Consider the following 27396-nt stretch of genomic DNA (forward strand, 5'->3'; position numbering starts at 1 on the left):
CAACAGATTAGGACCCCATAGATTTATTGCTGTATCTGCCTCATATGGATTCAGCCTTCCTCTTTGTCCTTCTGGTCCTATACATTCAACCCATTTCAGGCTTTGTTTTACCTGAGATAGAGTTCCAGTCCCTAAGAATTGAACATCTAACTCTGGAAGAGGAAGTGTTAATGGTGATGTCCACAACTGTGTCCAGTAATCCTTCGAGTATAACATTATTTATTTGTACTCTTAGTTTTGGTCTTTGTTTAAATATACATTTTCATCCTCCAAAGCTATTCTATCTTCCAGAGCAATATAATTTTTTACAATAGGCACTGGATTTCCTAATTTTCTGAGGAGGACTGTCCCCCACAGTGACAGGGAATAACTGGACTAATTTTGACATGAGGGCCTTCAAGAGGCCCCCCCAAGGAGTTTCCTGGTGGTAAGGGTTGCCTTGTTTGTCTTTTGTTGGTTGACATTTATTCGTCCTGTGTTGGCCTTTGCCTCATCTTCTACATAATTCAGAAGTTTGGGGCCTTCTAGTTGGGTTATTTCCAGAAGAAGAATTATTTCTAGGGATGCCTTGTCTACAATTTCTTCTCAGATGGCCTATTCTACCATAAGTAAGATATTTGGTATTTTCATGTCTCCTCATACCTTTGGAAGTCACTCCTCATACCTAAGCCTCAATGTTAAAATCAAAAGAGTCAACATTGGCTGAGGGCATGGTCCATTGATCAGTTGGTGCTGATCTGATGTTTAAGAGCCCAAGCACCATTTTGCATTCTAAATTAGCATTTTCAAAATGCTAGGGATTCAATGAGTATTCATCTAACTTCTGTATCTGCTACTCCTATTTGTACAGCTTTAGTCAATCTTTGCAAAAAGTCACTAAAGTGTTGTTTTGGGCTTTATATAACCTTAGTATATGACTCAATTCTTTTCCCTTGTTCTTGAATCTTGTCCCAAGCATTCAAGGATGCTGTAGAACATAGGGACAAGATGTGTTCATTGATGTAGCTTAGTATCTGCACCAGAATAACAGCCCTCACCAAGAATTTGATCTTGGGAAATCTCATAACCTTTTATTTTGCCTTGATGTTCAAGGGCCTTGGCCTCTTTCCTCCAATATGACTTCCACTGCAGCTGTGAACCAAGTTCTTTAACAGCTGAGACTAATTGAAGCTAGTCATTTGAAGTTATTCTTTTTCTTGTAGCCCATGCCTTTACTATGTGCCTTAATGGTGAATGCATGCCATAAGAAACTACTGCTTCCTTAATACCTTTTAAGTCTTTATAAGTATAGGCTCCCATTTGCATTCTGTAAATCCTTCTGGGTGTTCATCATTTGCTGGCTTTTGAGTAATAGAAACAGGATAGATCATAACAGATGATGATGATATGGCCCTAGATAAGTCATCTCTGACTCTTAAAGGTACTGGTAATGTTAAAATCTTTTTTTTTAATTCTCTTTAGTTTGAGCCTTAACTTCCAGTGTATCAATTTTAAGAAGGATTTCTATGGCCTGAAATCTATGCACCATTTTTTGAAAGGTTTAAACTTCCTGTACTGTAAAAAATGTCCAACAATTTCATTAAATCAGTCAGTTTCTTGTTCTTATTATTTATATATGGTTCCAGAGATTTAATATTCTCATCCTTAGAGATTACCTGTGGCATGCAGATTGCCTTCCAAAAACAGTGCTCCATCTGCAAGCTTGTCATTACTCAGACATGGAATGAATTTTTTCTCATTTTTTTAAAAATTTTTTTCTCTTAAGTGTTCATTACCATGTTCCATTTTGTGAATTCTGTTTGTCAAATTATGATTGTCATTTTCAATAGTATGAATCCTTTTTGCTAAGCTCTCATTACCAGTTTGTAAATTCTGTATCATTTCTATAAATTCCTCATTCTTAGCTCTATTATTAAACCATATCATCTTTAAGGATATGATATGGATTACTAAGCTAATAGCAATTATGGTTAAGAGTGTATACATCCCAGGCAGAACATATATTTCTTTTAAAATTCCATCTATAGTAGAAGCAAAAAGATGTTTAAATTCCTGGATAGTAGTATTATCTGCCATTGTTGTAACAGTAGTTAATAAATTGTAAAAAAAATTATTTACTAGCTTAAAATGCAAAAATACCTAGTAACTTACCTCAAATTAAATCCTCAGAATCTTTGCCTCTTAAGAGCTTAATGTTTAGTTGCAATGACGATGTTTGGCCAGCAGGTGTCATAGGTGTACCGCCAAAGCAAGTCCAAGGACACTGAAGCTCCTGTGTAACTTTTTCCAATGTTGTCCAACCTTCGGATTCTAAACAAAAACGCTAACAAACAAAACCTAATGGATTTTTATTAAAGAAAAAAAAAAAAGGAGCAACCTGTGTGCACTCATTGCCAATCACCCATCCGGACATGGCGATCTGAATCCCTGCACCAAGAGCTGAAGCCTTGCACTTCAGGCTGAAGCCATGTGCAATGGGCTGAAGCCATGGACTGGATTGAATGTGCTGGCTCTGGGAAGTCTCGAGGTCTGGGAGTGTGTCCCTTAGTCTAAATAAAAGCTGGGTCCAACCACCGAATTCAAGGAAAAAGCTTCTAGGGATAGTGTAAGCCACTGCTGCTGGATGGAGCGAGCTTGACTGAGCAAGCCCACGGCAGCTGGCGGCTTTCTCAGGGTCAGATTGGGACCCTCATGGAGTGATTTTCCCCTGTCCTGCTGCTAATATTCTGGCCACACGGGAGCCAAACTGTAAGTGGAGTTCTTAATTGGCCTAAGTAATAAAAACCCGGAGATGGTCCAATGGAACACAAAAAATAAAAGACCCAGAGACATATATTGGGGTTTGGCTACTTTGCTTCTCTGATCTTCAGCTTGAAGTTTGAGCCTCAATATATGTCTCTGGGTTTTTTATTTTTCGTGTTACACTGGACCATCTTAATTAACTGTCTTGAATCGTCCTGAGCAGTTTGTAGTCCGAAGCTGATCTTTGGACGATGATTGTCAGTTTAGTGGTGTTACCACAATCTTTTCATGAGACATTTTTTCTCAAATGATTCTCCCTTCTTCTTCAGATGATTCATTAATCCAAAGGTCTTCAGCTTCTGTAATTGGATGCTTTTATTCCTCTGGAAAGATAAAACATAAAACAAAAAACCCTGCCCCAACCTTAATTTTGGGGAACAAATAGGACATTTTCTATATAATTTCCTTGGCTTGTTGCCAAGGAAACAAAATTCTTTATTTAAATCTTTGCTATTAACATGATGTTTCTTATGAAATTCTGAGGCTTCTAGCACATTTCCTACCAATAGCTGATGAATACCTTCTGCTAGTGGGCCTGGTAGGCCTGTATGGGATCTGATAATGTGTAAAGGATGATTTTTATTTCTCACTATTTCCTATAAATTAATAAATAATGAAGTTCATTCTAAATCATTGGGAATAAGTTCAGCAGTTTCAATATGTAAATCAACTATTTCTGCATATTAGGAATCAGTAGCTATATTAAGAGGTTCTGGAATAATATTACCATGAGACTAGCATATATCTCTGACTTTTGACTGGAATCATAAGGACTTTGAGCCACATTACTTACATTTCCTGACTTTCAACCTGCCTTTCCTTATACACTGTGCAGAAGGACCCAATTGGTTCTTTTTATAAGTAGAAATTACTTGCTTTGGGGATATTTATTATTAGTCTCTCCCGAACAGTTACTGCAAGCTCTTTACCAATGTTCTTTTTCTCCCCATAATGAGGAAATTTCCGCATTAGTAATAGCTACTATAATTTCTGTTGGTCTATTTCTATTAATTGAGGAAGTCTCAATTTTCCTTTCAGAATCAATCTTGAAAACTTTTCTACACAGGTCTTTAATTTTTTTTTTTACTCTGTGTGGCAAAAACATCCATTTTAAAATACTGTCTTCTGTCTGCATAAGAATTCCTATAGGACAATGAGTAGAAGGTAGAATGACTAGGATACAACCAAGCTCTGGATCCAAGAGGTCTATATGTGCATCCTGCAATTCTTTTTCTACCAAAGCCATTTCTCTCTCAGCTTCAGCTGAGACTTTCCTTGGACTTTTCCTCAGACTACTGAAGTCCCCATCACCTTGGAAGTTTTGAAATAAATTACTTAAATTCTTGAGTTGTTAATTCAACTGTGGGCCATAGTCAGTTAATATCACCCAGCAATTTTTGAAAATTATCAAGAGTTTGCTATTGATCTCTACTGATTTGTACCTTTGAAGGTTTACTTTTGTGCAAGGATATCTTATATCCTATGTAATTAGTAGACTCTCCTTTGTGTATTTTTTCAGGAGCAATTTGTAATCCCCAGCAAGGCAATATCTTCTTTACTTCTTTAAACATTTTTTCTAAGGTATCTATGTTTGAATCAGCTAGTAATATATCACCCATATATAATGGTATTATAAGTTGAGGAAACTTTATGAATAGTTTTCAATGGCTATTGTACAATATAGTGACAGAAGGTAGGGCTGTTTAATATCTATTATGGGAGAACTTTCTATTAATTCCTTTTATGGGCTGAGAATTATTATAAGTAGGCACAGTGAAGGCAGAATAATCTCTATCTTGTTCTTGTAAAGTTATAAGTAAAAAAGCAGTCCTTTAAATCAATCACTGTTATAGATCATCTTTTAGATAATAGAGAAAGCAAGGGAATTCCAGGCTGTAAGGACCCCATTTGTTGAATTACTTTATTTATGACTCTCAAACTTGTTAACATTCTCCATTTTCCAGACTTCTTTTTAATGACAAATATAGGAGAATTCTAAGGACTGATCGATTCTTTCATATGTTGAGCACTTAGCTGCTCCTGTACCAGCTGTTCTAGTTCCTGTAATTTTTCTGATGTCAAAGGCCTTTGTTCCACCGAGACAGGTCTGTCAGTTAGCCATTTTAAGGTAGGGCTGTTGGTACCTTCATAAGAGTACCAGCTGTTGTGTCCTGATAATGTACAACTGCAACAGTCTGTGACCACTCTTGAGAATACCTTCTAATATTTCTCTCAGAAGCATTCTTTATTTTACAGTTTGTTTCTGAGATTGGAGGAATGTTAATCTATGTTTTCCATTGCTGAAACAAATCATGTCCCATAAATTCATTGCTATGTTAGCCACATATGGTTTGAATTTTTTCATATGTCCTTCTGACCCTATGAATTCCACCCACCTGGAAATTTGTTTTACCCATTTGGAAACTGAACATTTACCTCCTGAAGAGGTCAATCTGGATGCCAAAATTTTGGTGAAATTATGGTTACATCCTCAGCTGTGTCAACCAAATTGTCAAATACAATACTTTAGCTTTGGTCATTTATAGATGTTTGCCAAAATACTTGTGCCTTACTTTCTGAAGCGGTGCTGTCATCCAGAGCAGTATTTTTTTTTTTTTTTAAAATAACAGGAATCAAGTCCTTTAATTGCTCTAGGGAGGAGTTTCCTCCATGGACACGGAATGATTGAACCAAAATTGACATGGGGGCCCATGAGAGGCCCCTCAAGGTGTTTCCCGATGGCAAAGGGTTATCTCACCTATCTCTTGTTGATCTGCATTGATTAGTCCAGTGTTAGCCTTTGCCACACTTTCCAAATATTCCAGAATGCTGGGGCCTTGTTTGGATTACCTCTAGAAAAAACATTGTTTCTAGGAATGCCTTGTCTACAATCCCTTGTCTACAATGCCTTGTTTACCACAGTTAAAACATCTGACATTTTGAATTTTCTTAAAGTTTTTGGAAATCATGTCTCCTATCTGAGCAGATCAGGCTGGCCTTGAACTCACTGAGATCTGCCTGCCTCTGCCTGTAACATAAATAATTTACCCAGAGACAGATATTGGGGTTCAAGGTAAACATCAGAAAAGCAAAGCAGCCAAGTCACCAGAGAGCTCTTACCTCTACCAAGGGTGGGGAAGGGATCCTGTTCTCAACATGGCTAGAGACTAATTGCCCAAGACTGACTGCCTGTTCCTGTCTTATATACCTCTCTAGTGCTGGGATTAAAGGCATGAACTCTGTTTCTCTTTTAGACTGATTCACTGTCATGTAGCCATGAGTAGCCTTGAACTCACAGGGATGCATCTGCCTCTGTTTCCTGTGTCCTGGGATTAAAGGTGTGTGCCACCACTGCCCAGCTTCTATGGCTGTGGCTAGCTTTGTATTTTCATCTCCAGGCAAGCTTTATTAGATCATAAACAATATATCACCCCATCTTCCCCCAAGTGCTGGGATTAAAGGCAAGTGCCACCACCACCCAGATGTGAATTAGCATTTTCAAAAGTCAAAGATTCAATTAATATTTGTCTGATATCATTCTTTTTATAGCTGAAGTCAATTTTTGTAAAAAAAAAATCAGTTAAGGCTTCATTTGGACCTTGTATAATTTTAGTAAATGACTCTGTCTTCTTTCCAGCTCCAACTCTGTCCTAAGCATTCAGAGCTGCTGTACAGCATAGAACCAAGGTTTCTTCATCATATATAGACTTGTCTTTGCAAAGCTGCATATTCGCCTTCTCTGAGAAATTGATCTTGGAAAATTTCAATACCTCTAGCCCTACTTCATTGTTCCATGACCCTAGCATTGCCTTCCTACCAGATAGCTGAGGACCAGCGTCCAATGCTGCTGTAACCAAATATTTCCAGTCTTGTGTTGCTAGTTGCCTGTGAATTTAACATCTACCTCACAAAAGCTGAATACATACCATATGAAACTATTGCTTCCTTAAATCTTCTCAAATCTAACATTTCCATAGGATTCCAGTGAGTTCTTCCATAGCCTTGGGGATACCTGTCATATGGTGGTTGTTCCTGTATAGTAATTAAATAAATTAAAGTTGGTTTTTTGATAACATTGGGCCTCTTCAATTTCATAATGTATCGGTGAGTTATGTTCTGCTCTAAATTCTTCTATCTGAATATTTTTATTAGTAACTTTCTTAAGGCTTATATTTTATCAGTGGAATTTTTATCATTTTCATTAGTAAGTATTCCTAAAGCTTGTATATTACCAGTCACACTTTTATTATTTTCATTAGTATTTGTAAAGCTTGTATACTATTAGTAGTAACCTTTTCTTTTAAAAAATATTTTTTTAAGATTTATTTATTATGTATACAATGTTCTGCCTGCACGCCAGTACTCCCAACCTTTGAGCCACCTTTCCAGCCACAGTAACAACCTTCTCTAAAGCTTGTATCTTATGAATAGTACGTTTTTCTACATGCTCAAAAGATGGGGTTGTGTAAAAGTAATCAGATGTAGTGACGATGTTTGACCAGAAGATGGAGTAGGCTCGGAGCCATGACAGCTCAGGATCAGCATGCTAGGAGCAAATGTAAATGTGTAAGGCAGCTGGACTAGCTGATATCCTGGTGATTGTGGGCTCTGAGCAGAATTGGCCTGGGAGGGTAGTGGGGGACACATGGATGAACTGTGAGGAGCCAGGGATTTGTATCCCAGAAGGCAGAAAGGCAGGCAAGGAGGGGCTGGGCGAAAGGGACTGGGGGAAGGGCCACTGCAGTTGGAATGGTTAGTGTGGGAGAATCACTTCGCCTTTGCTTGATTTAATAATGCCTGCGTGGACACCAGATAAAACAATTTTTTTGCCATTTATTATAAAATAAAACTTGGAGACAAATATTAAAGATAAAAGCCTGAAGCTGGGCAGTAGTGGCACATGCCTTTAATCCCAGCACCAGTCTGATCTACATAGTGAGTTACAGGACAGCCAGTGCTACCCAGAGAGCCCTTGTCTTGGAAAACAAACAAAACAAGAAGTTAGAAACCTGAGATAATCTCAAATGACTGGGAAACACAGCTTCCCAGCTCAAAAAAACCGGGCAAACTTACAGGGGACAGGGAAGGGGGAGAGGGGGCAAAGGGGTTGAATGGCGACCAGGTGTTGGGGGTGGGGTGGAGAGAGGAGCTTTCTTTCTCATGTCGGAGTCTACCAGGAAACTTCAGTGATCCAGTTGGGCAAGCTGAAAGTGAACCCTGCGTCTTGAACCAATGCCTGGCTCGAGTGACTGTCAGAGGACAACACGAACAAATTCCCAAAACATGGTTTTACTGTACTTAAGAAGTATTTTAGGTGCGGCAAAAATGACTCAGTGGGTTAAGGCACTTGCCACCGATGCTTATCACTAGAGTTTTACCCTGGTAACCCACATGGTGGAAAGAGAGAACTAACTCCCCCAGTTTGTCTCCAGACCCCTACACACACACACACACACACACACACACACACACACATACACAGATGCACACACACATACACACACACCATTAACACACAGTCACCCGTACATACACATATACAAAATACATAAAGACATAATTTTAAAAAGCATATTTTTTGTATATTATCATTTAACTGAAAGTGATAAAGTACTTTTTTAAATCACTTTTTTACTTAATTTTTTAAAAAAGAAATGGAGTCTTTCTATATAGCCCAGGCTTGCCTCATACTCCTGTCTTAGGTTCTCAAGTGTTGGGAGTACAAGTGTCAGCCACCTTGTTTGGCCCCTTGAGCATGTGATCATTGTTATGTATACCTGGACTTGTACAATGTTTTTGTTCTAAAGCATTTCACTGTAATATCATATCACAGTTTATCTGTTCTAGTGATTACATCAGCTGTCTCAAGGGCTTTTACTTGTTTTGTTGTTGTTTTTTACCATGATGACCAGTTCTGTGAAGATTCTTTTGTATTTTCCAGACATGTGTAAGTTTTACCAGAATACATTCCTAAGTGTAAAATAGTGAGTCATAGTGTATAGTATACACTTCAACTGTACTGCAAAATGATTGCCTGTTGCCAAAATAGTTGTACCAAATTATTCTTCCAAGTGCAATTTATGGTTTTTGTTTGTTTGTTTGATTGATTGTTTTTGCCCCACGTCTTTGGCAATACTTTAGGTTTTTTGTTTGTTTGTTTGTTTTGTTTTTCAAGACAAGAGTTTCTCTGTGTAGCTCTGGCTGTCCTGGAACTCACTCTGTAGATCAGTATGGCCTTGAACTCACAGAGATCCTCCTGCCTCTGGCTCCCAAGTGCTGGGATTAAAAGTGCGCTCCACCATGCCCAGTTCCTTTTCTCAACATTTAATATTCATGAAAATATTAAAATTTTAAGCAATATGGACAGCTTAAAAATGAAACTTTTCTCTAAAAAATTCCACTCTATAGATATTTGTCAAGTCTGGTTTCCAGGGGTGGGGGGATGGGAGGGTGGGGTGGGGGGATGGGAGGATGGAGTGGGGTTAGGGTGGGTGGTGACTGGCAGTTTAAGAACTCTGTGAGAGTGGTCATGAGCATCTCTGGGGGAGGGGACATCCTCTAGTGGGCTTGGGTTTGGAGGGAGATGGGGAGGGGGCTTTGGTGGGACCTACACCATAACACCCCAGACTCTGGTATGGATGCCAGGGGCTGGGGAGAAGCTTCCACCTCAACACACCCTTGCTGGCAACTTAGCTTTTTCATTATTAACCAGTGTTTATCTTTTGGTAGGTGTCATTCTATGTAGTCATTCACTAAGTCTATACTTACCATGTGCAGGTCACTGTTCTAGTGTGATGGAATATCCATAGCAGCCTGTCTGCAGGGAGCCTATATTTTAGCATAAGAAATGATTAGACATTGAACATTGTAAATAACTGAATTAGAAATGTGGGTTGTAGCTCATTGGTAGAGTGCCTACCTAGAATATACTAGGCTCTGGCTCAGCCCCTAGTACTGCAAAGAATATAAGGTAACAAACTAATCAATGAATGAGGGTGTGGTATAGCGCTAATGTATGGAGCCCAGGTTCTTTCCCCAGCATGAATAAGTCAATAACTGAATGCTGTACTTGGGAGGTATTATGAACTACAGATTTAAAAAGACATGTGAAGCAAGGGAAAGGGAGATTGAGGACTATTGTAGAGGGATTGTCCTACTGCAGTCTGTATCCACCCATCCATCCTTTCATCCATCCCTCTCACAAGAGAGTGACATTATTCTGGGTGCTAGGGATGCATTGTGGATAAGATGTCTGATAGACATACAGCTTATGAACAAATAACTGTGAAAGAAAAGTAGCTGGCTAGGATGGGGAGAGGCTACTCAATCTAGATTGATGCTGAATGCTTTTCTCAGGAGGGAGCACATGGCATTCAACAGAATGCTATGACAGCACTTCTGAGTAACTAATTAATTGACCCCCTTTCATCCTAGGGTTGCTGGTACAGAAGAAGTGGTGATCCCCTGTGCTTCTGACAGTGACTCAGGAAGTGTAGATCTACAGCTGAGCAACTTAGAAGACATTCAGAAAGATGGAACTAATGTTGAATTTGCAGGTGAAACAGGGGAAGGATATATATGTATTTTTAAAAGTGAGTGGGGAGAAGAATTTTTGTCCTATTTTCCAAACAAGGAGTTGAAACCCAAGACTTCATACTGCTAGGCAAATGCTCTACCACCAAGCTACAACCTAGACCTACAACAGCACTTGTTACTCTTGCAGAACACTGGGTTCAAGTCCCAGAATCCACATGGTAGCTTATATCATGTGTTACTCCAGTCTCAGGGGATCCAGTGTCCTCTTTTGATCTCTGTGGCATTGCATGTACATAGGGGGAAAGTGACCTAGAGAGATGGAAATGGAGCTGGAAAGCCCGGGGAATCCCATTCACTCATTCGTATACTCAGCAGATGTCAATGCTCTGCTTTGCCCTAACATGACCAAACTCCTGAAGATACAGCAGCAAACAGAACAGCACCATATACTTACAGACACACTTACAGTTCTTACAGCTGGAATTAAATGTAATCCATGTGACAGGGTGTGGGGGTCAGAGTATTTGATATCCCAAAGTTCAGGAGGCATTTTGGAGCTGAGACCTAAAAAAAGGGTAGAAAGCAGCAATGTGTGGGAAGGAAGGGGAAATGTAGGCAGAGCAAGCAACCTGTGCCAAAACCAGAGGTAAAGGAGTATGTGGCTTTAATTGAATTGTAGTTAGTAGATGACAAGAAGTGGAAGAAGTTCCCAGCTGTGGCATTCAGGAGTCCAAAGAGAATACAAAAGTAGGGTTGAAATGCTCAGAGGATCCATTTAATCTTTTCCACTTAGCTTTGTATCTCCTGACACCCCCCCACACACACACCTCAGGGAAGCCGTGCTGATGTACTCGGCACTGGTACATGCACTCAGTGTACCAGCTCTTCGAATTGAGGGGTTTTGATTTTTTTTTTGAAACAGGGTTTCTGTGTAGCTTTGGAGCCTGTCCTGGAACTAGCTCTGTAGACCAGGCTGGCCTTGAACTCACAGAGATCCGCCTCCCTCTGCCTCCCAAGCGTTGGGACTAAAAGCTTGCGCCACCAATGCCTGGCTTGAATTGAGTTTTTAAAGGGTTTATTGTTAAGTCCAGACCCCTAGGATTTTCAGTTATTTATGAAATGCTGATTCTTTGTTCTATAAGGCCATTTGTTTTATCATTAAACTTGTTTGCTGACAAGAAGGTCAGATTCAGATAGCTTAGGACAAACTTCTGTGTTGGGTCTTCACACAGTAGACAACAGCTGATATTTATAAGGGTGACCCACCAGATGAACAATTTATCTGATGGAGGATAAACTCATAAACAAGGTTTATGGGTTCATTGCCTATAAATACTGTCTGCATCTGTCTATATTTCTCTTGTGTCAACCTGATCCCCCCATAAAATAGCCATGGGATTCTTCCCACGACTGTTGGCACTGTGTTCCTCGTCTGTTGGGCACTGTTGTTCCTGTAAATTGACAGAAGGATGACTTCCTCCTCTGCTGTGTACTTCTGGTGAATAAAATGTTCCCTTATGGTTTAGCCTTTGGTCCACGTAATGGTGAGAAACTTAAAAGCCTGTTTTCCATCATTAGCTAGCTGACAAGGCAATCAAATACAGTTAGCGGGACTTAGTGTCTCTGTGCATGCGTTGCAAGTTAGACTTTTTGCAGATAATACTCAAGGACGGTGGTGCAGATGTCTGCTTTGTGGAATCAAAGTCGTTTAGACACCTGGGACCTAAATCACTAGCCAGCTTCTTCTGCCAGGTGCAGTTGATAACGCACAGACGGGCGGAACTGGCGAGACTCCCTAAGCAATTAACGCTTTGTAAAAACCTCAGTTTATAGTACAGAATCCTAGATTCAGATACTCTCAGATAACTATCTTTTAGTACTGAAATTTATGTGGGTAACGAGGGCGGTGTGTGTGTGCAATTAACCAATTAACCAGGTCTGGAGGGAAACAGCTTTATGTCAATCACGCGGTGGTTTCACAGAAGACTACCGAAAACATCCTGGCCTCACAGCCTTGATTAAAAAGTTACTAGCTTCCCACTTGTAAATTCCCTCCTTGTGCTCTGAGGCTGGGCTTGGGCTTTCAATGCCACATTTGAAAGTGCTGAGATGTTCAGCGCTATTCCCCCCCTGCCCATTGCTTTAAGCTCCCTCAACCCCCAGGGGTAGCCAAGGACGCTGCTCACAAAGGCCCCCAGCCATACAGCTGCATTCTTGGGAGGGGGAATGCAACCTCACCTTTATGCCTTGTTAATCACACAAAGTCAGTCTATAAAGCTTAAGACACTTAAGAAATGTAGACAAGGGCTAGAAAGATGGTTGAGTGGTTAAGAGTACTGACTGCTCTTTCAGAGGACTGAGGTTAAATTCCCAACATTCATATGACAGCTCACAACTTGTCTGCAACTCCAGTTCCATGGGACCTGACACCCGTGGTGAAATACCAATGCACATAAAATAAAAATAAATTTTTAAAAAAATGTAGACTATCACACGACTTTATTTCTTTCTTAGACCCCTCAGTTGTTCTCTGCTATAACCCTTGTAAGCAACCTTAAGAGATAAGGAAGCCTATACTCCCTTTTGCAGCTGCCTACTAATCAGTAGCTGACAAGTTTATTGTGCAGGTGTCCCTTATTGTTTTACTTAAAGAATGCATCATAACCCTGAGAAAACAGCCTTTGTAACCTTTTTTTACTGCCTAAAGTTTGTTGTTGAATGTGTATGTAAGCTTTGTGAACAAAGAGGAAAGGGCGCACAGAACGAGAGCTGGAAATAAAGAAAGCATAACCCTCAGATAGTGTACACGGCTTTTTTCTTTAGATAGACAGGAAACTTTTTTACGTCCTCACTCACCGCTCTGAGGACATTCTGGCTGCAGCCCTGGTGCAGTTCTGGGAGCTGGCCTCACAGGCTGCTGTCCTTCTGTGCCTTCTCATCTGCATCCGAGACAGAGCAGCTTCTCTTGGTGTTTGTGTAGTCTGTTCATTTCTTTTTTGGTACAGTTGTTGGAAATGTCTAGATTTTCAGCTCCTGGGAGACATACCAGAAGCAGGGTGTGTTCCCCTGTAGACACCGCTCTCCCCCCAATCCCTGTTTAAAGTTGAAAGCTGACTGTAAACATTTAATGTTAGCTTTCACCATTTGGCGCTCTGAATTAAGATGGAAGAATTTTTAGAAATTATCTTCCTGAAAAAAGATCTGTGGGATTATTGTGACCTAAGAATAAACTGGTCTCCTGAAAAACTTCAACCATTTATTCAAATTCAGACTATTGGAGAAGGTTCAAGGAGCACCAGTCAACAGTTGGCAAAGGCATTCAGACTTGAGATTTTAAAAGTTATCACCTTCACCATTTTGTTACTGCCCAGGCCTAAAGGTCCTTGTGACTGGAGGCTCTAAGAACACAGATTTGCAGCTGAGAAAGACAGAGTTGGAGGGAGGGGGTCTTGGTCCTGCAGGCAGGAGAAGCTGTGAGCCCAAGCCAGTACTCTGTACCACTTCACACCACAGAGGTGTCACCCGTATCTTTCTTTTTATTAGATTCGGACATCCCTGACATCCCTGAACTCGTTCAAGAGTCCCTTCCAGATAACCTCAGACCCCAGACTCCCCAGGCACCGCTCAATGAGGCCAGTATTGAGAGGCTGGTCCAGTCCATCCAGGAGGTTTTACATGGTGAGCTAAAGGTACGAATGACAGTCTTGAGCAATCCAATTTATTATTTTTAATAAAAAATATTTTATATATTTTATTGATCATAAATAAATACAAGTCTTAATAAAAGTCAAAGGTTAATCTTCTCTAGCCCACTCTCTTGACATAACACTTAGCACTTTCTGCTCCTACAAATATAATTACAGGAAAAACAGTCCACACAGGTTTTAGGTGAGTAACTATTGATTACTGCCAGTTTACTGGGCCAGTGTTCCATTGTTGAGGAGAGCTAGTTTCCCACCCTAATGTGGAGTAGTTTGCTTGATCTAGTGTTGTGGGATATTCTATCACATTGTGAACTCTGAGTTTGCATTTGTGTTAATTAAATAAAATCAGCCTTGGGCCAGGAGTCCTACTTAGCAACTAGTTGACAGAAAGTAATCATAGAGAGTCATAGGGTGTCTGTAAGATGACAGAGAGATGCACAGGAAGTAGTAGGAAGGGATTTAGTGTAGCATAGATTCTTTTTTTGGTGCAGCAGAAGGGTGCTTTCTTTAGGAGACACCAGCAAAGAGGAAAAAACTAGTTGCTACTCAGTGTCTCTGAGCTAGCAGGTTTTCACCACAGCTTTCGACTCCCAAGTCTTCTTGATAAGTAGAACGGTAGAGATTTAATTAAAAGCTATATTTGGCAGCAGCAACATAGTCAGTGCCTTCCGGAACAGAATTCCTGCCAGGCTGCAGCCTGAGTATCCAGACTGTTGCCAGAGAAGCAGGCCAGTAACTGCAGATCCACATTCACTGGCTAAAACAGCAGCAGATTAAAGTGTGGCCTGTGAACCGACAGAAAAGCAACAGCCTGGATCATGAGAGGCATTTACTACAGCAACTTATTTCTGGTATTATTCCCAGCAATTTCACCTTCTTTGGGGCTTTTACATTTCATTTAGCCATTCAACTGGAGTAAATGAATATATACCTGCTATTATAAGGCCTAATGCCAGACACACAAGTAGTATGGTGAGATTGAAAGTGTCAGACTACAGTACATCTATAAAACAGAATGCTAACTGCTACTCATCAATAAAAGGGTAAACTGCTAATAAGTGGAGCCACACAAGTTCCATCTCAATGGCATTATTACCAGTGAAAGAAGCCAATCATAGGGACAGTATGAGTCATACTTTCAGTTGTGGGACACATTAGAAAAGACAGAACAATGATGGCAAACAGATGAGTGGTTCCCATGGGAGGGCATGGAGAAGGGCATGGCTAGAGAGGGATGCCAGCATGAAGGAAACCTAAGGAGTGATGAAACTGTTCCGTACCCTGATGATAACATATATGTGCATGTCTTAAAATTCACAGAACTAAGCCACAAGTTAGTGGCACATGCCTTTGATCCCAGCACTTGGGAGGCAGAGGCAGGTATATTTCTGTGAGTTCGAGGACAACTTGGTCTACAGAGCGAGTTCCAGTACAGCCACAGAGAAACCCTGTCTTGAAAAACAAAAAATAAAACAAACAAAAAAAAAATCATAGAACTATATACTTTCTTCAAAAAGTCCATTTTGTTATATGATGCTTTAAAAAGTCAAAAAATTACCTTGTGCCTTATAACTATAATCAGCTGTAAGTTGTCAAATTATACTAAAGAGCCTTTAGGGCCTACTCTGGGACAGGGTAGAGACAGGCTTCTGGAATACTGGTAACAATTTTTCCTTGTAGTGTAAATGAGTATTCTTGGTTTATAAATTTGTTTAAGTTATATATTTTATGCATAATGCTAATTCATAGTAACAACAATACACCAGAAGTCAGTTTGTTGGTATTCACTTTTGATGAGAATCTTTTTATTTTTAAATTTTGGAATGACTCTCTGTGTTTAATATTAAAGGTTTTATAAAAATTTTCTTTGTTTAATAAAGGGTTTGGGTTGCTGCAGTGATTTAAAACAAAAGAAAGCCAATTCCTTCATTAACAAAGGAATAGATAAAGAAGAAAATAATTATATGAGATTATCTCAGATGCTGTGATAGCTGTGGCTGCACTTAGGTAGGGATGGTAACTGTTTCAAGACAAAAAGGACAGCACAACTCTTAAAATATATGCATTTCTAGCAAAAAATGTAGAGAAGGCAGGAGGTTTACAGGCCCAGAAGCAAGAAAGGGCATCATGGAAGTGAACTGACTGGGCTTGTGACTGCCTCAGGTCAAGGCAAGACATGAACTGATGAGGTCAGCTAGATCACATTGGGAAGGGCCCAATAACACAACTGTAGATAAGGAGTTACCTGATCAAATTTAGAAATTGTGCCTGGTCCAAAAGAAACAAAACAAAACAAAACAAAACCCCCAGCAAGAGAGCAGGGTGGTGGAGCGGTCAGTCCTGCAGTTTCAGCACTTGGGGCAGGTGGAGGCCAGAGTGGCTCCTTGCTCTCCAGGGAGAGTGTGTGAGTTTCCACCATCTGTAACTGGGGGAGACTGGAAGAAGTGTTAGTCTCTACTTTCCTCTTTGTGCTTCACTTCAAAGTTTCTGTAATACGTAGCTTTGCCTCTCTGATCAGAAAAATGAAATGTCAGTTGAAAGACTACATTCAAATCAGAACTTACATTTTTAAAGGAAGCCTTAAGAACTTGAAATGGTGACTCTTTAATGGCATCAGAAGAATTCGAAGAGGCCATCCAGGGTCACCATCGGGAATCTTAGTCTCAGCTCAATAGAGGGTAGGTGGACAGTGTGGTGAAGCCTGAGGTGGGGAGAGCCTGGAGCACTTAGTGCTGCGGTGGAGGGCATGATGTCCCCCGCCAAGGCAGGGGGTAGGGAAGTGCATCCGGTCCTTCTGTACTTTGTGGACTCCTTATGGGTAGAGAATAACCCTGGACTGAACAAGATGTCATGTGTTTAAAAACATTCCAAGAAACTTTGGAAAGCATTATATTTATCAAATAAGATGATGTATAATTGTGTTTTTAATCATTTTCCCCACAAATTCAGGGTGAACCTGAAAAGTTGATGTTCCTAAGATCTTTGTCTTCCTTGAGCCAAACTTTACCTTATGATGAAACCATAGAATCATTTATTCACCGTCACACACCAGAAATAGTGCATGTCCTAAGTGTAAGTACTGTGGGTTTGGCAGGGATTACTGCGTCCTGGAACTGTGGACTTGGCCCACGGAGTTTTCACCCATGTTATCAGTTCTTTGCATAGCGGTGGCTGCTCAACAAGAGAAAACACTCTGAGACACCTCTCAAATGTAATTGCCTTGGAAATAAAAAGAAAAACAAAAAGAGAGGAATTGCATTTAAGTTTTTAGCAATTGAAACATTTAAACAGTAGTCTGGGGCAAAGTCTGTCAAATGCTTGGGTTCAAGTATCAGCTCTGCCTCTTTATAGCTGTGTGACTTCAGAAAGATTTAACTTATGAATGAATGCCTCAGTTTCTTCGTTGATAAAATAAGAATAGCTGTATTTACTTCACAGACTTATTTTGAATATTTACTTAAAAATAAATGTTAAGTAGCCAGGGGGTGGTGGTGGCCCACACCTTGATGATCCCAGCACTTGGGAGGCAGAGGCAGGCATTCTCTCCGTCCCCAAAATGCAGTCTAGCCATGGGCCAATCAGCTTTTTATTAACCATGAGAGCAACACATGTTCACAGTGTACAGGATTATTCCACAGCACTTGATGGAAGAGCAAAGCCCTGAAAATGACACAGATGAGTGGGTCAAGAGGAAGTTATCTAAGTAATGGACTACATAGAAGCATGAAGTCCATGCTGACTCTCATACACGCACACAACCCCACCTACTTGTCAAATCGTTTAGCCTCTCTAAACCTAGATATTTTAATATCTGCCTGACTTTCACTGAGATCTTTGAGACAAACTCATTTTTTAATGATACCATTTCAGTTTTTTTTTTTACATTATTTCTATGATAAGTATACTCTGAGAAACTACTCACGAACATCCAATTCAAACATAACTTTGTTTGTTTGTCTAAGTATATTGACCAGGCTGGCCTGGAACTCGCAGAGATCCAACTGTCTTGGCCTCCCACCATATCTGGCAAGTTGAAGTCACTTTTCTCACATCTGTCCCTCCCTTCCCTATGGCAGATCCAGCGTCCTGCCTTTTCTTTGCTTTTCTTCCGCCCAGAGAGAATGTCTCCCTTTGTTTCCACAGAACTACTTCCCACATGCAGTCTGTTTATCACCTGATCAACTAGATGAGTCTTGGCAGGGTCACATAGTAGTGAGACTACTGGTGATCTTTTCAGGCAGAAGTGGTGACAGTGACACTGTGATCTGGACAGTTACCCAGAGGTACCTACATCACAAGTATCTTCTAGGCAAAGACCATTCAGTTAGCCACTGAATCCTTGTAGTGGCTAACATAATTGGGAACAAATGACAAAGCCTTCCTCCAGAGGATGCAGATCAGTTCCCAGCACCGACAGCCTGTCACTTATAAACCTAGTTCTAGCGAAGCAGATGCCTTCCTCTAGCCTTTGGGCACTGTACACACAGCATGTATTCATACACACACACACACACACACACACACACACACACACACACACACACATAATTAAAAAAATTTAAGAAAGGATCATTCTGACAGAAATGGCCCAAACAGATTGAAATCGGAAGGCATTAATTAGGCCTGAAGGTTCAGCTAAAACGTGCTGTGTTGATCTATATGTGAGGTGTATGACTACAGAAATGAGTAACCGCCAAGACTCTGCTGGAATTGATGAGAGTGGGATGTGAGCACAAGTTGGAAAGTCATGTCATCTTTTCATGAGCCCTGGGGGAGGTTGATTGACAGCCAGGAGGACAGGTTCTTTAGAAGAGGGTAATGGTAGATTGCAGCTGTGATTTTAGTTGTGACCCCTTGAGAGAGATAGCTACACATGATGTGAACAGCCCTGGCTGTTAAGGATGAAGACAGTCTGAATGCTGTATCCTTTCCAGCCTGTAAAACTGTGAAGATAGATGAGTTCCTTTAGAACTAGGAAAAGCAGCAAACCACCATTCAGATCCAAGTTTGAATCCAGAGTAAAGCTGAGAGATCTGGGTAATATCGTCTGAGCACATTCTGCCTGCTGAGTCCCATGAGGACACTGGAGGAGAACTCTAAAGGCAGCTGCAGCATGGGAAAGGCAAAAGGTTTTCCCCAGACCCCATCAAGGGAGAGAAGAGGCTGTGGCAGCCATATGCTCCAGGAGGCCTTCCCTCCACTTACCAGGACTCCTCTGAACATTTGTCCATTATTCGCCATCTCCTCTCTTCCCAAAATTGCCTCTCTTTAATTTTGTTCCCTGGACCCATGCTTCTAAATGCTAAAATCTCCCTGAAGATCAGCCAGAGATTGCTATGGCTATTCATGCCAGTAATGCCTAGGTAGAGGGACTGAGTTTGGGAAATGTATAAGTTAATGACTATCCAGAGAGAATGTCCAAGATGTCCCAAATCCAGGTTCCTGAGGGAATCTAACTGCCCTTGGTGTCTCTCCTGAATAATTCAACTGTGACCAGGGGGAGAAAATGACACAGCAGAGATGTGGCTGTGAAATGCTCGTCCTTATGGGTCAGGGCAGTTCATGTGGAAAGGGGGACAATCCAGTGAGGTTTCACCACATTCAGTCAAGTTACACCCACAGTAGCTCCTCATGTGAACTCCTGAGAGCCACCCCAGATCCTCTACAGCAGAGGGAACAAAGCATCCAAGCCAGGGGCCTCTGGATGAGTGCATGGCAGAGCCAGGGGCCCTCTGACCCCAATACTCCTCTTGTTTCTGTAGGGTCTGAGAAAGGCAGACAAGGAAGAGAGCAACCCCTTTATTTGGGGCAGAAGCTCACATAGGAGATCTCTCTCAAAATCAGCCTGCTTTGTGTTTCCAGGCTGGGGTGGTCATAGGGTAGAAAGACAAGTAGGGGAAAGGCATTGAAAAGTTTCCTTCTGAAGGTACACAGTTGTTGCTGGGGTAACCAGTGAGACTCAGCTAAGAAATATTAGGTAAGGGATAGATAAACATGTTTTCCTGAACACCATAACTGGGGATCCATGGGGTTGAGAAGACAGGAATCTGGAGACACAAGTTACTGTAGTTATGGGAATTTTCATAGAGCAACCAGAATAGAGGAGCTTCACAAACCAGCATGGCTCTGGTGGAGATCCCTGTCTGTCAACCTGCAGCACAGTTTCCCTGTCAATTTTTAAATTGGAAAGTTGTTCCTTTTTCAGGACAAACCATCAGGATGTTAGCTATGTTTCTAGTTTCCTTTCTGTGACTGTGAAAAATAACCTGATACAGCCGGGTGCGTGGTGTGTCTTTAGTCACAGCACTCGGGAGGCAGAGGCAGGTGGATCTCTGTGAGGCTAGCCTGGTCTACAGAGCAAGTTCCAGGACAGGCTCCAAAGCCACAGAGAAACCCTGTCTCAAAAAACCAAAAAAATTTAAAAAAAAGAAAGGAAGAAAGATAACCTGATCAAAAGCAACTTGGGGAAGAAAGGGTTAAGGGTTTGTTTGGCTTTGTTCCATCATGGAAGGAGTCAGGGCAGGAGCTCAAGCAGTCAGTCATATCACATCCTCAGTTAAGAAAAGAGAATGAGCTAGGCAGTGGTGGTGCACACCTGCAATCCAGCAGAGGCAGAGAGGGAGGCAGAGAGGCAGAGGCCTTGTGAGTTTCCAGATGGCTGAAGTTCTTTTCCTGTCACTGCAGGTGCTGGTACAAGAGGAGCCTCTGCACTCTCTATCCAGCATGGTGCGCCAGGAACTCTTTGTCACCATCACTGATCTCAGGTGACATCCACATGTACCTTACACATGCATCCTGGTTTCTGGTTCAGGGGCATACGCTGCTAGAGCTCATTAAAATGCCCCATATTTAGGGCTGGCGAGATGGCTCAGAGAGTAGAGGCACTTGCCATCAAGGATGATGACCTGATGTTGGTCCTTGAACCCATATAGTAGGAGAGAGCCAGCTCCCATAAGTTCTCTGACTTCTATACAGGCTCTGTAGCAAGTGTGTCTCCCTGAATGCTCCCACATTAAATAAATGCATGCAATTCTCAAAATGCCCTATGGCGTTTTAATAAGTAAGGATCAGGATAAACAAATAGGCCGAATAGATGTTTATTCAGGGAGAAATAACTTACAACCTAGACAGTTCCACCAATGCTCTCTCTGCGTCCCGCCAGCAAGAGAGCATTCCCCGGCACCTCCTCAGACCTCCTTCCACAGGTCACTTTCGCCCCTGGCTCCACCCCCAATGGGCATGGTCAGTGCCACAGAAGGATACAAAGGGAATATCCCACTACAATGCCCCATATATTTAACTTTTGAAAACTGTCTATATGAGTGTCTTAGGGTTTCTAATGCTGTGAAGAGACACTATGACCATGGCAACTCTTATAAAAGGAAAACATTTAATCGGGGTGACTCAAGTACAGTTCAGGGATTTAGTCCATGATTGTCATGGCAGGAAACAAGACAGCAGGCAGGCAGACATGGTGCTGGAGAAGGAGCTGAGAGTTTTACATCTTGACCCACAGGCAACAGGAAGTGCAGAGAGACACTGGGTATCTTGAGCATAGAAAACTTCAAAGCCCGCCTGTAACGAGTATGGTTTTTCCGCCCGCCACCGCGCCAGCCCCAAATAACACACAGAGACTCTATATTTGATATTATGCTGTTGGCCAGGTGCTAGTTTCTTATCGGCTAGCTCTGTCTTAATTATTAACCCATTTCTATGTATTTCCACGTGGTCTTACCAGCGAGAGGTGGCTGGCGGTTCTAGTCTCTCCAGACTCTCCATCCTGACTCCTCCTTACTACTTCCTCTTTCCTCCTTGTCTCCTAGTCCCTCCTATCTTCCTTTCCTATTGGCCAACGGTGCTTTATTCATTAACCAGTATGAGAAACATATACAGAATGACATCTCCCATCACCCGCCCCCACAGTGACACACTTCCTCCAACAAGGCCACACCTCCTAAAAGTGTCCCACCCTATGAGTTTATGGGGACCGCTTACATTCAAACTACCACAGTGGGTAAAAGCCAAATCCATATTCTATTGTGAGAACTATAATATCATGTGTGATGGCTAATCTTGGTTGTTGTGGTTTGAAAGAAAATGGCCCCCAAAGGGAGTGGCATTATTAGAAGGTATGGCCTTGTTGGAGGAAGTGTGTCCCCGCAGGGGTGGGCTTTGAGGACTTTTTATTTAAACTTCCCTCAGTGTGATTTTTTTGTTGACTTCCTGTTGCCTGCAAGATATTGCACTCTCAGCTCCAGCACCACATCTGTCTACACACTGCCACCACCGCCACCACCGTCACCACCGCCACCACCGCCACCACCGCCACCACTGCCACCACCGCCACCACCGTCACCACCGCCACCACCGCCACCACCGCCACCACCGTCACCACTGCCACCACCACCGCCACCACTGCCCCCACCACTGCCACCACCGTCACCACTGCCACCACCGCCACCACCGCCACCACCGTCACCACTGCCACCACCGCCACCACTGCCACCACCACTGTCACCACCACCACCGCCACCACTGTCACACCACTGTCACCACTGCCACCACTGCCACCACTGCCACCACTGCCACCACCACCACTGCCACCACCGCCGCCACCGCCACCACCACCACTGCTACCACTGTCACCACCACCACCACCACCATGCTCCTGTCATGATGATAACGAACTGAACTTCTGAAACAGTAAGCAAGCCACCACAATAAAATGTTTTCTTTACAAGAGTTGCCATGGTCGCTGGTGGTGCACACCTTTAATCCCAGTACTTGAAAGGCAGAGGCAGGCTGGTCTCTGTGAGTTCAAGACCAGCCTGGTCTACAAGAGCTATTTCCAGGACAGGCTCCAAAGCTGCACAGAGAAACCTTGTCTCTGGGAGGTGGGGGGGGGAGTTGCCATGGTCATGGTGTTTCTTTACAGCAATAGAAACCTTAACTTGACTTGCAGTTGTCTGCTTGATACACCTGGGAAGAAGGAACCCTATGACCCTGTTTTTTCTTAATTGCTAATTGATGTAGGAGGGCCCAGACCACTGTAAGAGGTGCCATTGTTGGGTAGGTGAGAAAAATAGCAGACTATGAGCAGTTCCTCCCTGACCCTGACTCCAGGTTCTTGTCTTGGCTTCTCTTGATCATAGGACTCTGACCTGTGAGATGAAAGAACTCTTTCTTCCTCAAGTTGCTTTTGGTCAGGGTTTTATTCCATTAATTGAAAGCAACCTAGAATGTCCTGAATGCTGCCATCCACATGTCAGAGACCTTAACAGAATCTCTTTGGAGTTCAGTTCTACCCAAAGTATATTCAAGGGAAAGTGATTCTCATACATGTAAGGTCTAAGGGATTTACAAGGGTATGCGATGTTTACATCTCTTGGAGACTTGTACTTCAACTGTGCTAGTTAACATTTCTGAGATGACCTGAGGCTAAAGCCTTAACTCTCTCAACTTAGATTCATCAGAGCACATTTGGGAAATTGTGAATTATTGTATTAGGATGCTGCAGGCTTGCCTCTGTAGCTAAGCTGGAGAAGAATCTGGAAGGACTCTGCACCAGGGACTGGGGTGGGAATGGACAGAAACACAGTTCCTCCAGCCTCTCATGAGATCCTTCAGAATGTATGGCTCCTCCATGCAGCCATCTGTTGCATCAGAGTGTTGCACCAGCCGGTGTTCCAGTCCTCTTGACTATTTTAGGAGTCAAGGTACCAGTTTAACGTCAGAATCTCCCAAACTGTCTTTCCCTAGTTACAAAGATGTGCACCTCTTGTTTGGCTCCGAAGACCGAGAAGACTTGCTTGGTCTTATCACCAAAAGTATAATCTCTCTGCCTGCCATAATCACCCCTACCCAGCTGCCGAGCACAGTGTCAAACCAGACCAACCACCCAGAGGTAAGTCACCTTTTGCTTGAGATGTACTCTCATCCCCGGGTCAGCTGCTCTTCATCTTTTGAGACCAATTGATGGTTTGAAAACAACTAAAAACCAGTGATGTCAAGACAGGTGGACATAATCAAATATAGCTTTCTCTCCTTTTTTGTCTGGTTGTGTGTTCCTTCATTTTCCCTTTGCTCCTCCTTTCTTTTCTTTGGATTTAAAATAAAGTGGAAGCTGGACATGGTGGCTCTTGGGGAGAAAGATGCAGACAGATCTCTTTGAGTTCAAGGCCAGCCTTGCTGTTCTACATAGCAAGATTCAAGCCAGCCAGAGCTACAAAGTGAGACCCTGTCTCAAATAAAACAGTAACAACAATAACATAGTAATAGTAATAGTAATAATAATAATAATAAAGGGGCAGTATTCACTCATGTGTTTTGTAGACTTTCTGTTTCCTTTTATTTTTGAGAGATCTCTCTGTATAGACAGGCTGGTCTTGAACTCACAATTCTCCTGAGTGTTGTAATTATAGGTTTGTTATGCCACCAAAAACACAACAAATGCTTCCTTTCTTAATTTTTTTTTTTTTTTCAGACAGGATTTCTCTATATTGCTTTGGAGCCAGTCCTGGAACTCACTGTGTAGACCAGGCTGGCCTCGAATTCACAGAGATCCACCTGCCTCGCCTCCCGAGTGCTGGGACTAAAGGCGTGCACCACCAGTTCCTGGCTAAATGTTTATTTTTTTAAACTTAAAATTTAATTTTGTATTGTTAAAATTTTTGTGCATCTACTATTATGTGTTGATGAACACCCTCCCATTTCCCCCTACTCTCCTTTCCCTCACTACTACCTCTTTTCATTTTACTGACATTTCTTGAAGTGCCACCATGTGTTAAACATGACACAAAGAGATGAGTAGTGTGCAGCCTCACTCTGACAGCCTACCTCTTAATGTAGAGACAGACAGAGCACTAATAGCGTATGTCTGCTGGCGAGAAGTACAAATGCTATGAAGAGAATCAAGCAGGAGAGGAGGAGGAAGTGCTGGGATTCGGGGCACAGGGCCTTTTTATGAAAGTGGTCATTTGTTGGTAGAATGAAAGCAGAATAGAGGAGCTCCAGGCTGAGGAAAGGGTCAATTTCCTCCTTGGCTGTTGAGTAGACTGATCAGGGAGTTGTGGAAGGTTCAGATAGCTCCCCTGTTTCAGTACATTCAGAACAAAGTCAGCTTTGAAGGTATTTGGATGACCTCTACACAGTTTCCCAGATGTAGTCCATAACCCCAATTCCAGGAATTTTACAATGATCATTTTATTTCTCTTCACCTCATGCCACAAACTGCCCACAGGTGCTTTGATTCTGGCTCTGGCTTTTATTTAGCAAAGCCTCAATGTTGTGGGCATCGCCAGGTGAGCATGGTGCTTGGGGACTTTGCCCAGAGGGAGCCTTGCTGATTCTGCACCTTTTTAGTGTCTCTACAGACAGACGTTCCAGGCCTTCTCTGTGATGCTGCAGAGCCTGGTGATAAAAGACCCACATTTGGAAAACTTTGACAGCATTTTTAAGGTAAATGAAATGTCAGATGTAGTGGTTTGAAAGAAAATGGTTCCCAAAGGGAGTGGCATATTAGGAAGTGTCGCTTTGTTGGAGTGGGTGTGGCCTTGATGGAGGAAGTGTGTCACTGTGGACCTGGGCTTTGAGGTCTCATATATGCTCAAGCCAAGCCACACCCAGTGTCTCAGTTCACTTCCTGTTGCCTGCAAGATGTAGAACTCTCAGCTCCATTTCCAGCACCTTGTCTGCCTGCACACTTCCATGACCTACCATGATAATAATGAACTAAACCTCTGAAACTGTATGCTACCCAATTAAAGATTTTTCTTTATAAGAATTCCTGCGGTCATTTTGTCTCTTCACAGCAATAGAAATTCTAAGACACCAGAGGACAAAGGAAAGTTCTACGCACTGGTAAAAATGGAAGAAAAAATAGAGAAGAAGTTAAGCTATATGAGGCAACCCTGTAGCTGAAAGTACTGTCCTTTTTTCCCCCCAAACATTTTATTTGTGTGTGTGTGAGTGAGTGTGCTTGTGCCATGGCACACATGTGGAAGTCAGAGGACAACTTGCAGGCATCACGTCTCTGTTCCCACCACTCAAGTTCCAAAGGTTGAACCAGTATGGTCATGCTTAGTGGAAAATATCTGTAGTCATAGTCACTGAGCCATCTCACCGTTCCCAAAGCTATCAGTTTTGAAGCAGAGGCCTGGAGTTGAATTCTAAAGGCCTTTTATTGGTCACAAGTCCTCTGCCACAGAATTGGATTTCCTCACTGCCCACAAAGATAACAGTTACCCTGAATATTGAATAAATAGCCTCTAGGAAGTGGCTTAAGTCATTATTACAATGTTCTTTATTGTTCCTCTGTAGCAGAGAAGGATTTGGTGAATGCCCAGAACCTGAGTCAGTCTCCTAAGTTAGTGAATAGGCAGCTTCCTGCCATGTAGGACTCATACACAGAAAATGACTGCTTGCCTCCACCTTTAACCAATCCAGCATATGCTGTCCATCAATTGGGATCTAGTTATCACAATCATTCACTGCCATTCAAGTATGTTGCTCTTGCTTCTTTTTAAGATGTACCCACCCTACGAAGAGAGAACCCTTTCAGTTGTTAGTAGCCCTGTGCACCTGAGCATAGACAGCATTCATTCTTGCCATATCTGACACTGACATTAAAATTGTTCCTCTTCTCTGTTTGTCCATCAACATGACAGTCAGTCTGGGTTCTTCCCTCATCTGGTTGCACTTGCATTTTCCTGTCCTGGCAGCTAATTCAACCATTTCTTCTGTTGAAAGTAGCTTCCTTTGAGCTCCAGCTTTTAGTCTTCATCTTCCCTCTGCATCCTTTCCTGTCTGCTCAGGTAGATGGACTTTCCTGTCTTTAGTTCTTAAAAAAAAAAAAAAAAAAAAAAAAAAAAAAAAAGATTTATTTATTTTTATTTTATGTGCATTGGTGGTTTTGCCTGCATGTCTGTGAAGATGCCAGATTCCCTGGAATTGAAGCTGCCATGTGGGTGCTAGGAATTGAACCTGGGTCCTCTGGAAGATTCATCAGTGCTCTTAACTGCTGAGCCATGTCTCCAGCAAACCCCCCCCCAATCTCTAGATCTTTAAGAGCATATCATTAACCATTTCTTTCTAATGCAGATTTGAAAGGGCTGAAAACAGCCAAAAGAATAGATTAAAGTATTGCAATGAAGCAATGAAGAGAGATAAGTCTAGATATCAAACTTTGAAGGAGCCAGGGATTTGTGTCTTGCTTGTCAACCAAGCCCCTCTAATATAAACTGCTTCATCATTAGTGTAGCAGGCTTTCTTGAAACTACCAGCCCCCAAATCATGACACAGAGACTTATTAATTATGAATGCTCAGCCTTAGCTTAGGCTTGTTTCTAGCTGTTTT

At 42.0% G+C, this 27396-nt stretch overlaps 1 protein-coding gene across 1 annotated transcript in view; it reads left to right on the forward strand.

Moving 5' to 3' along the window:
• Mroh8 (maestro heat like repeat family member 8) overlaps positions 1-27396 on the forward strand; it is an 81264-nt gene that overhangs the window by 6167 nt on the left and 47701 nt on the right. Inside the window, exons 2-7 of the mRNA XM_051187972.1 lie at positions 10237-10358; positions 13882-14027; positions 16992-17114; positions 20727-20806; positions 23802-23946; positions 25404-25499. Of these exons, the coding sequence (XP_051043929.1) occupies positions 10237-10358; positions 13882-14027; positions 16992-17114; positions 20727-20806; positions 23802-23946; positions 25404-25499 (712 nt within the window). The remainder of the gene's footprint in view (positions 1-10236; positions 10359-13881; positions 14028-16991; positions 17115-20726; positions 20807-23801; positions 23947-25403; positions 25500-27396) is intronic.

This window comes from Phodopus roborovskii, unplaced genomic scaffold (genome assembly GCF_943737965.1).
Source record: "Phodopus roborovskii unplaced genomic scaffold, PHOROB, whole genome shotgun sequence".
NCBI classification, from domain to species: Eukaryota; Metazoa; Chordata; class Mammalia; order Rodentia; family Cricetidae; genus Phodopus; species Phodopus roborovskii.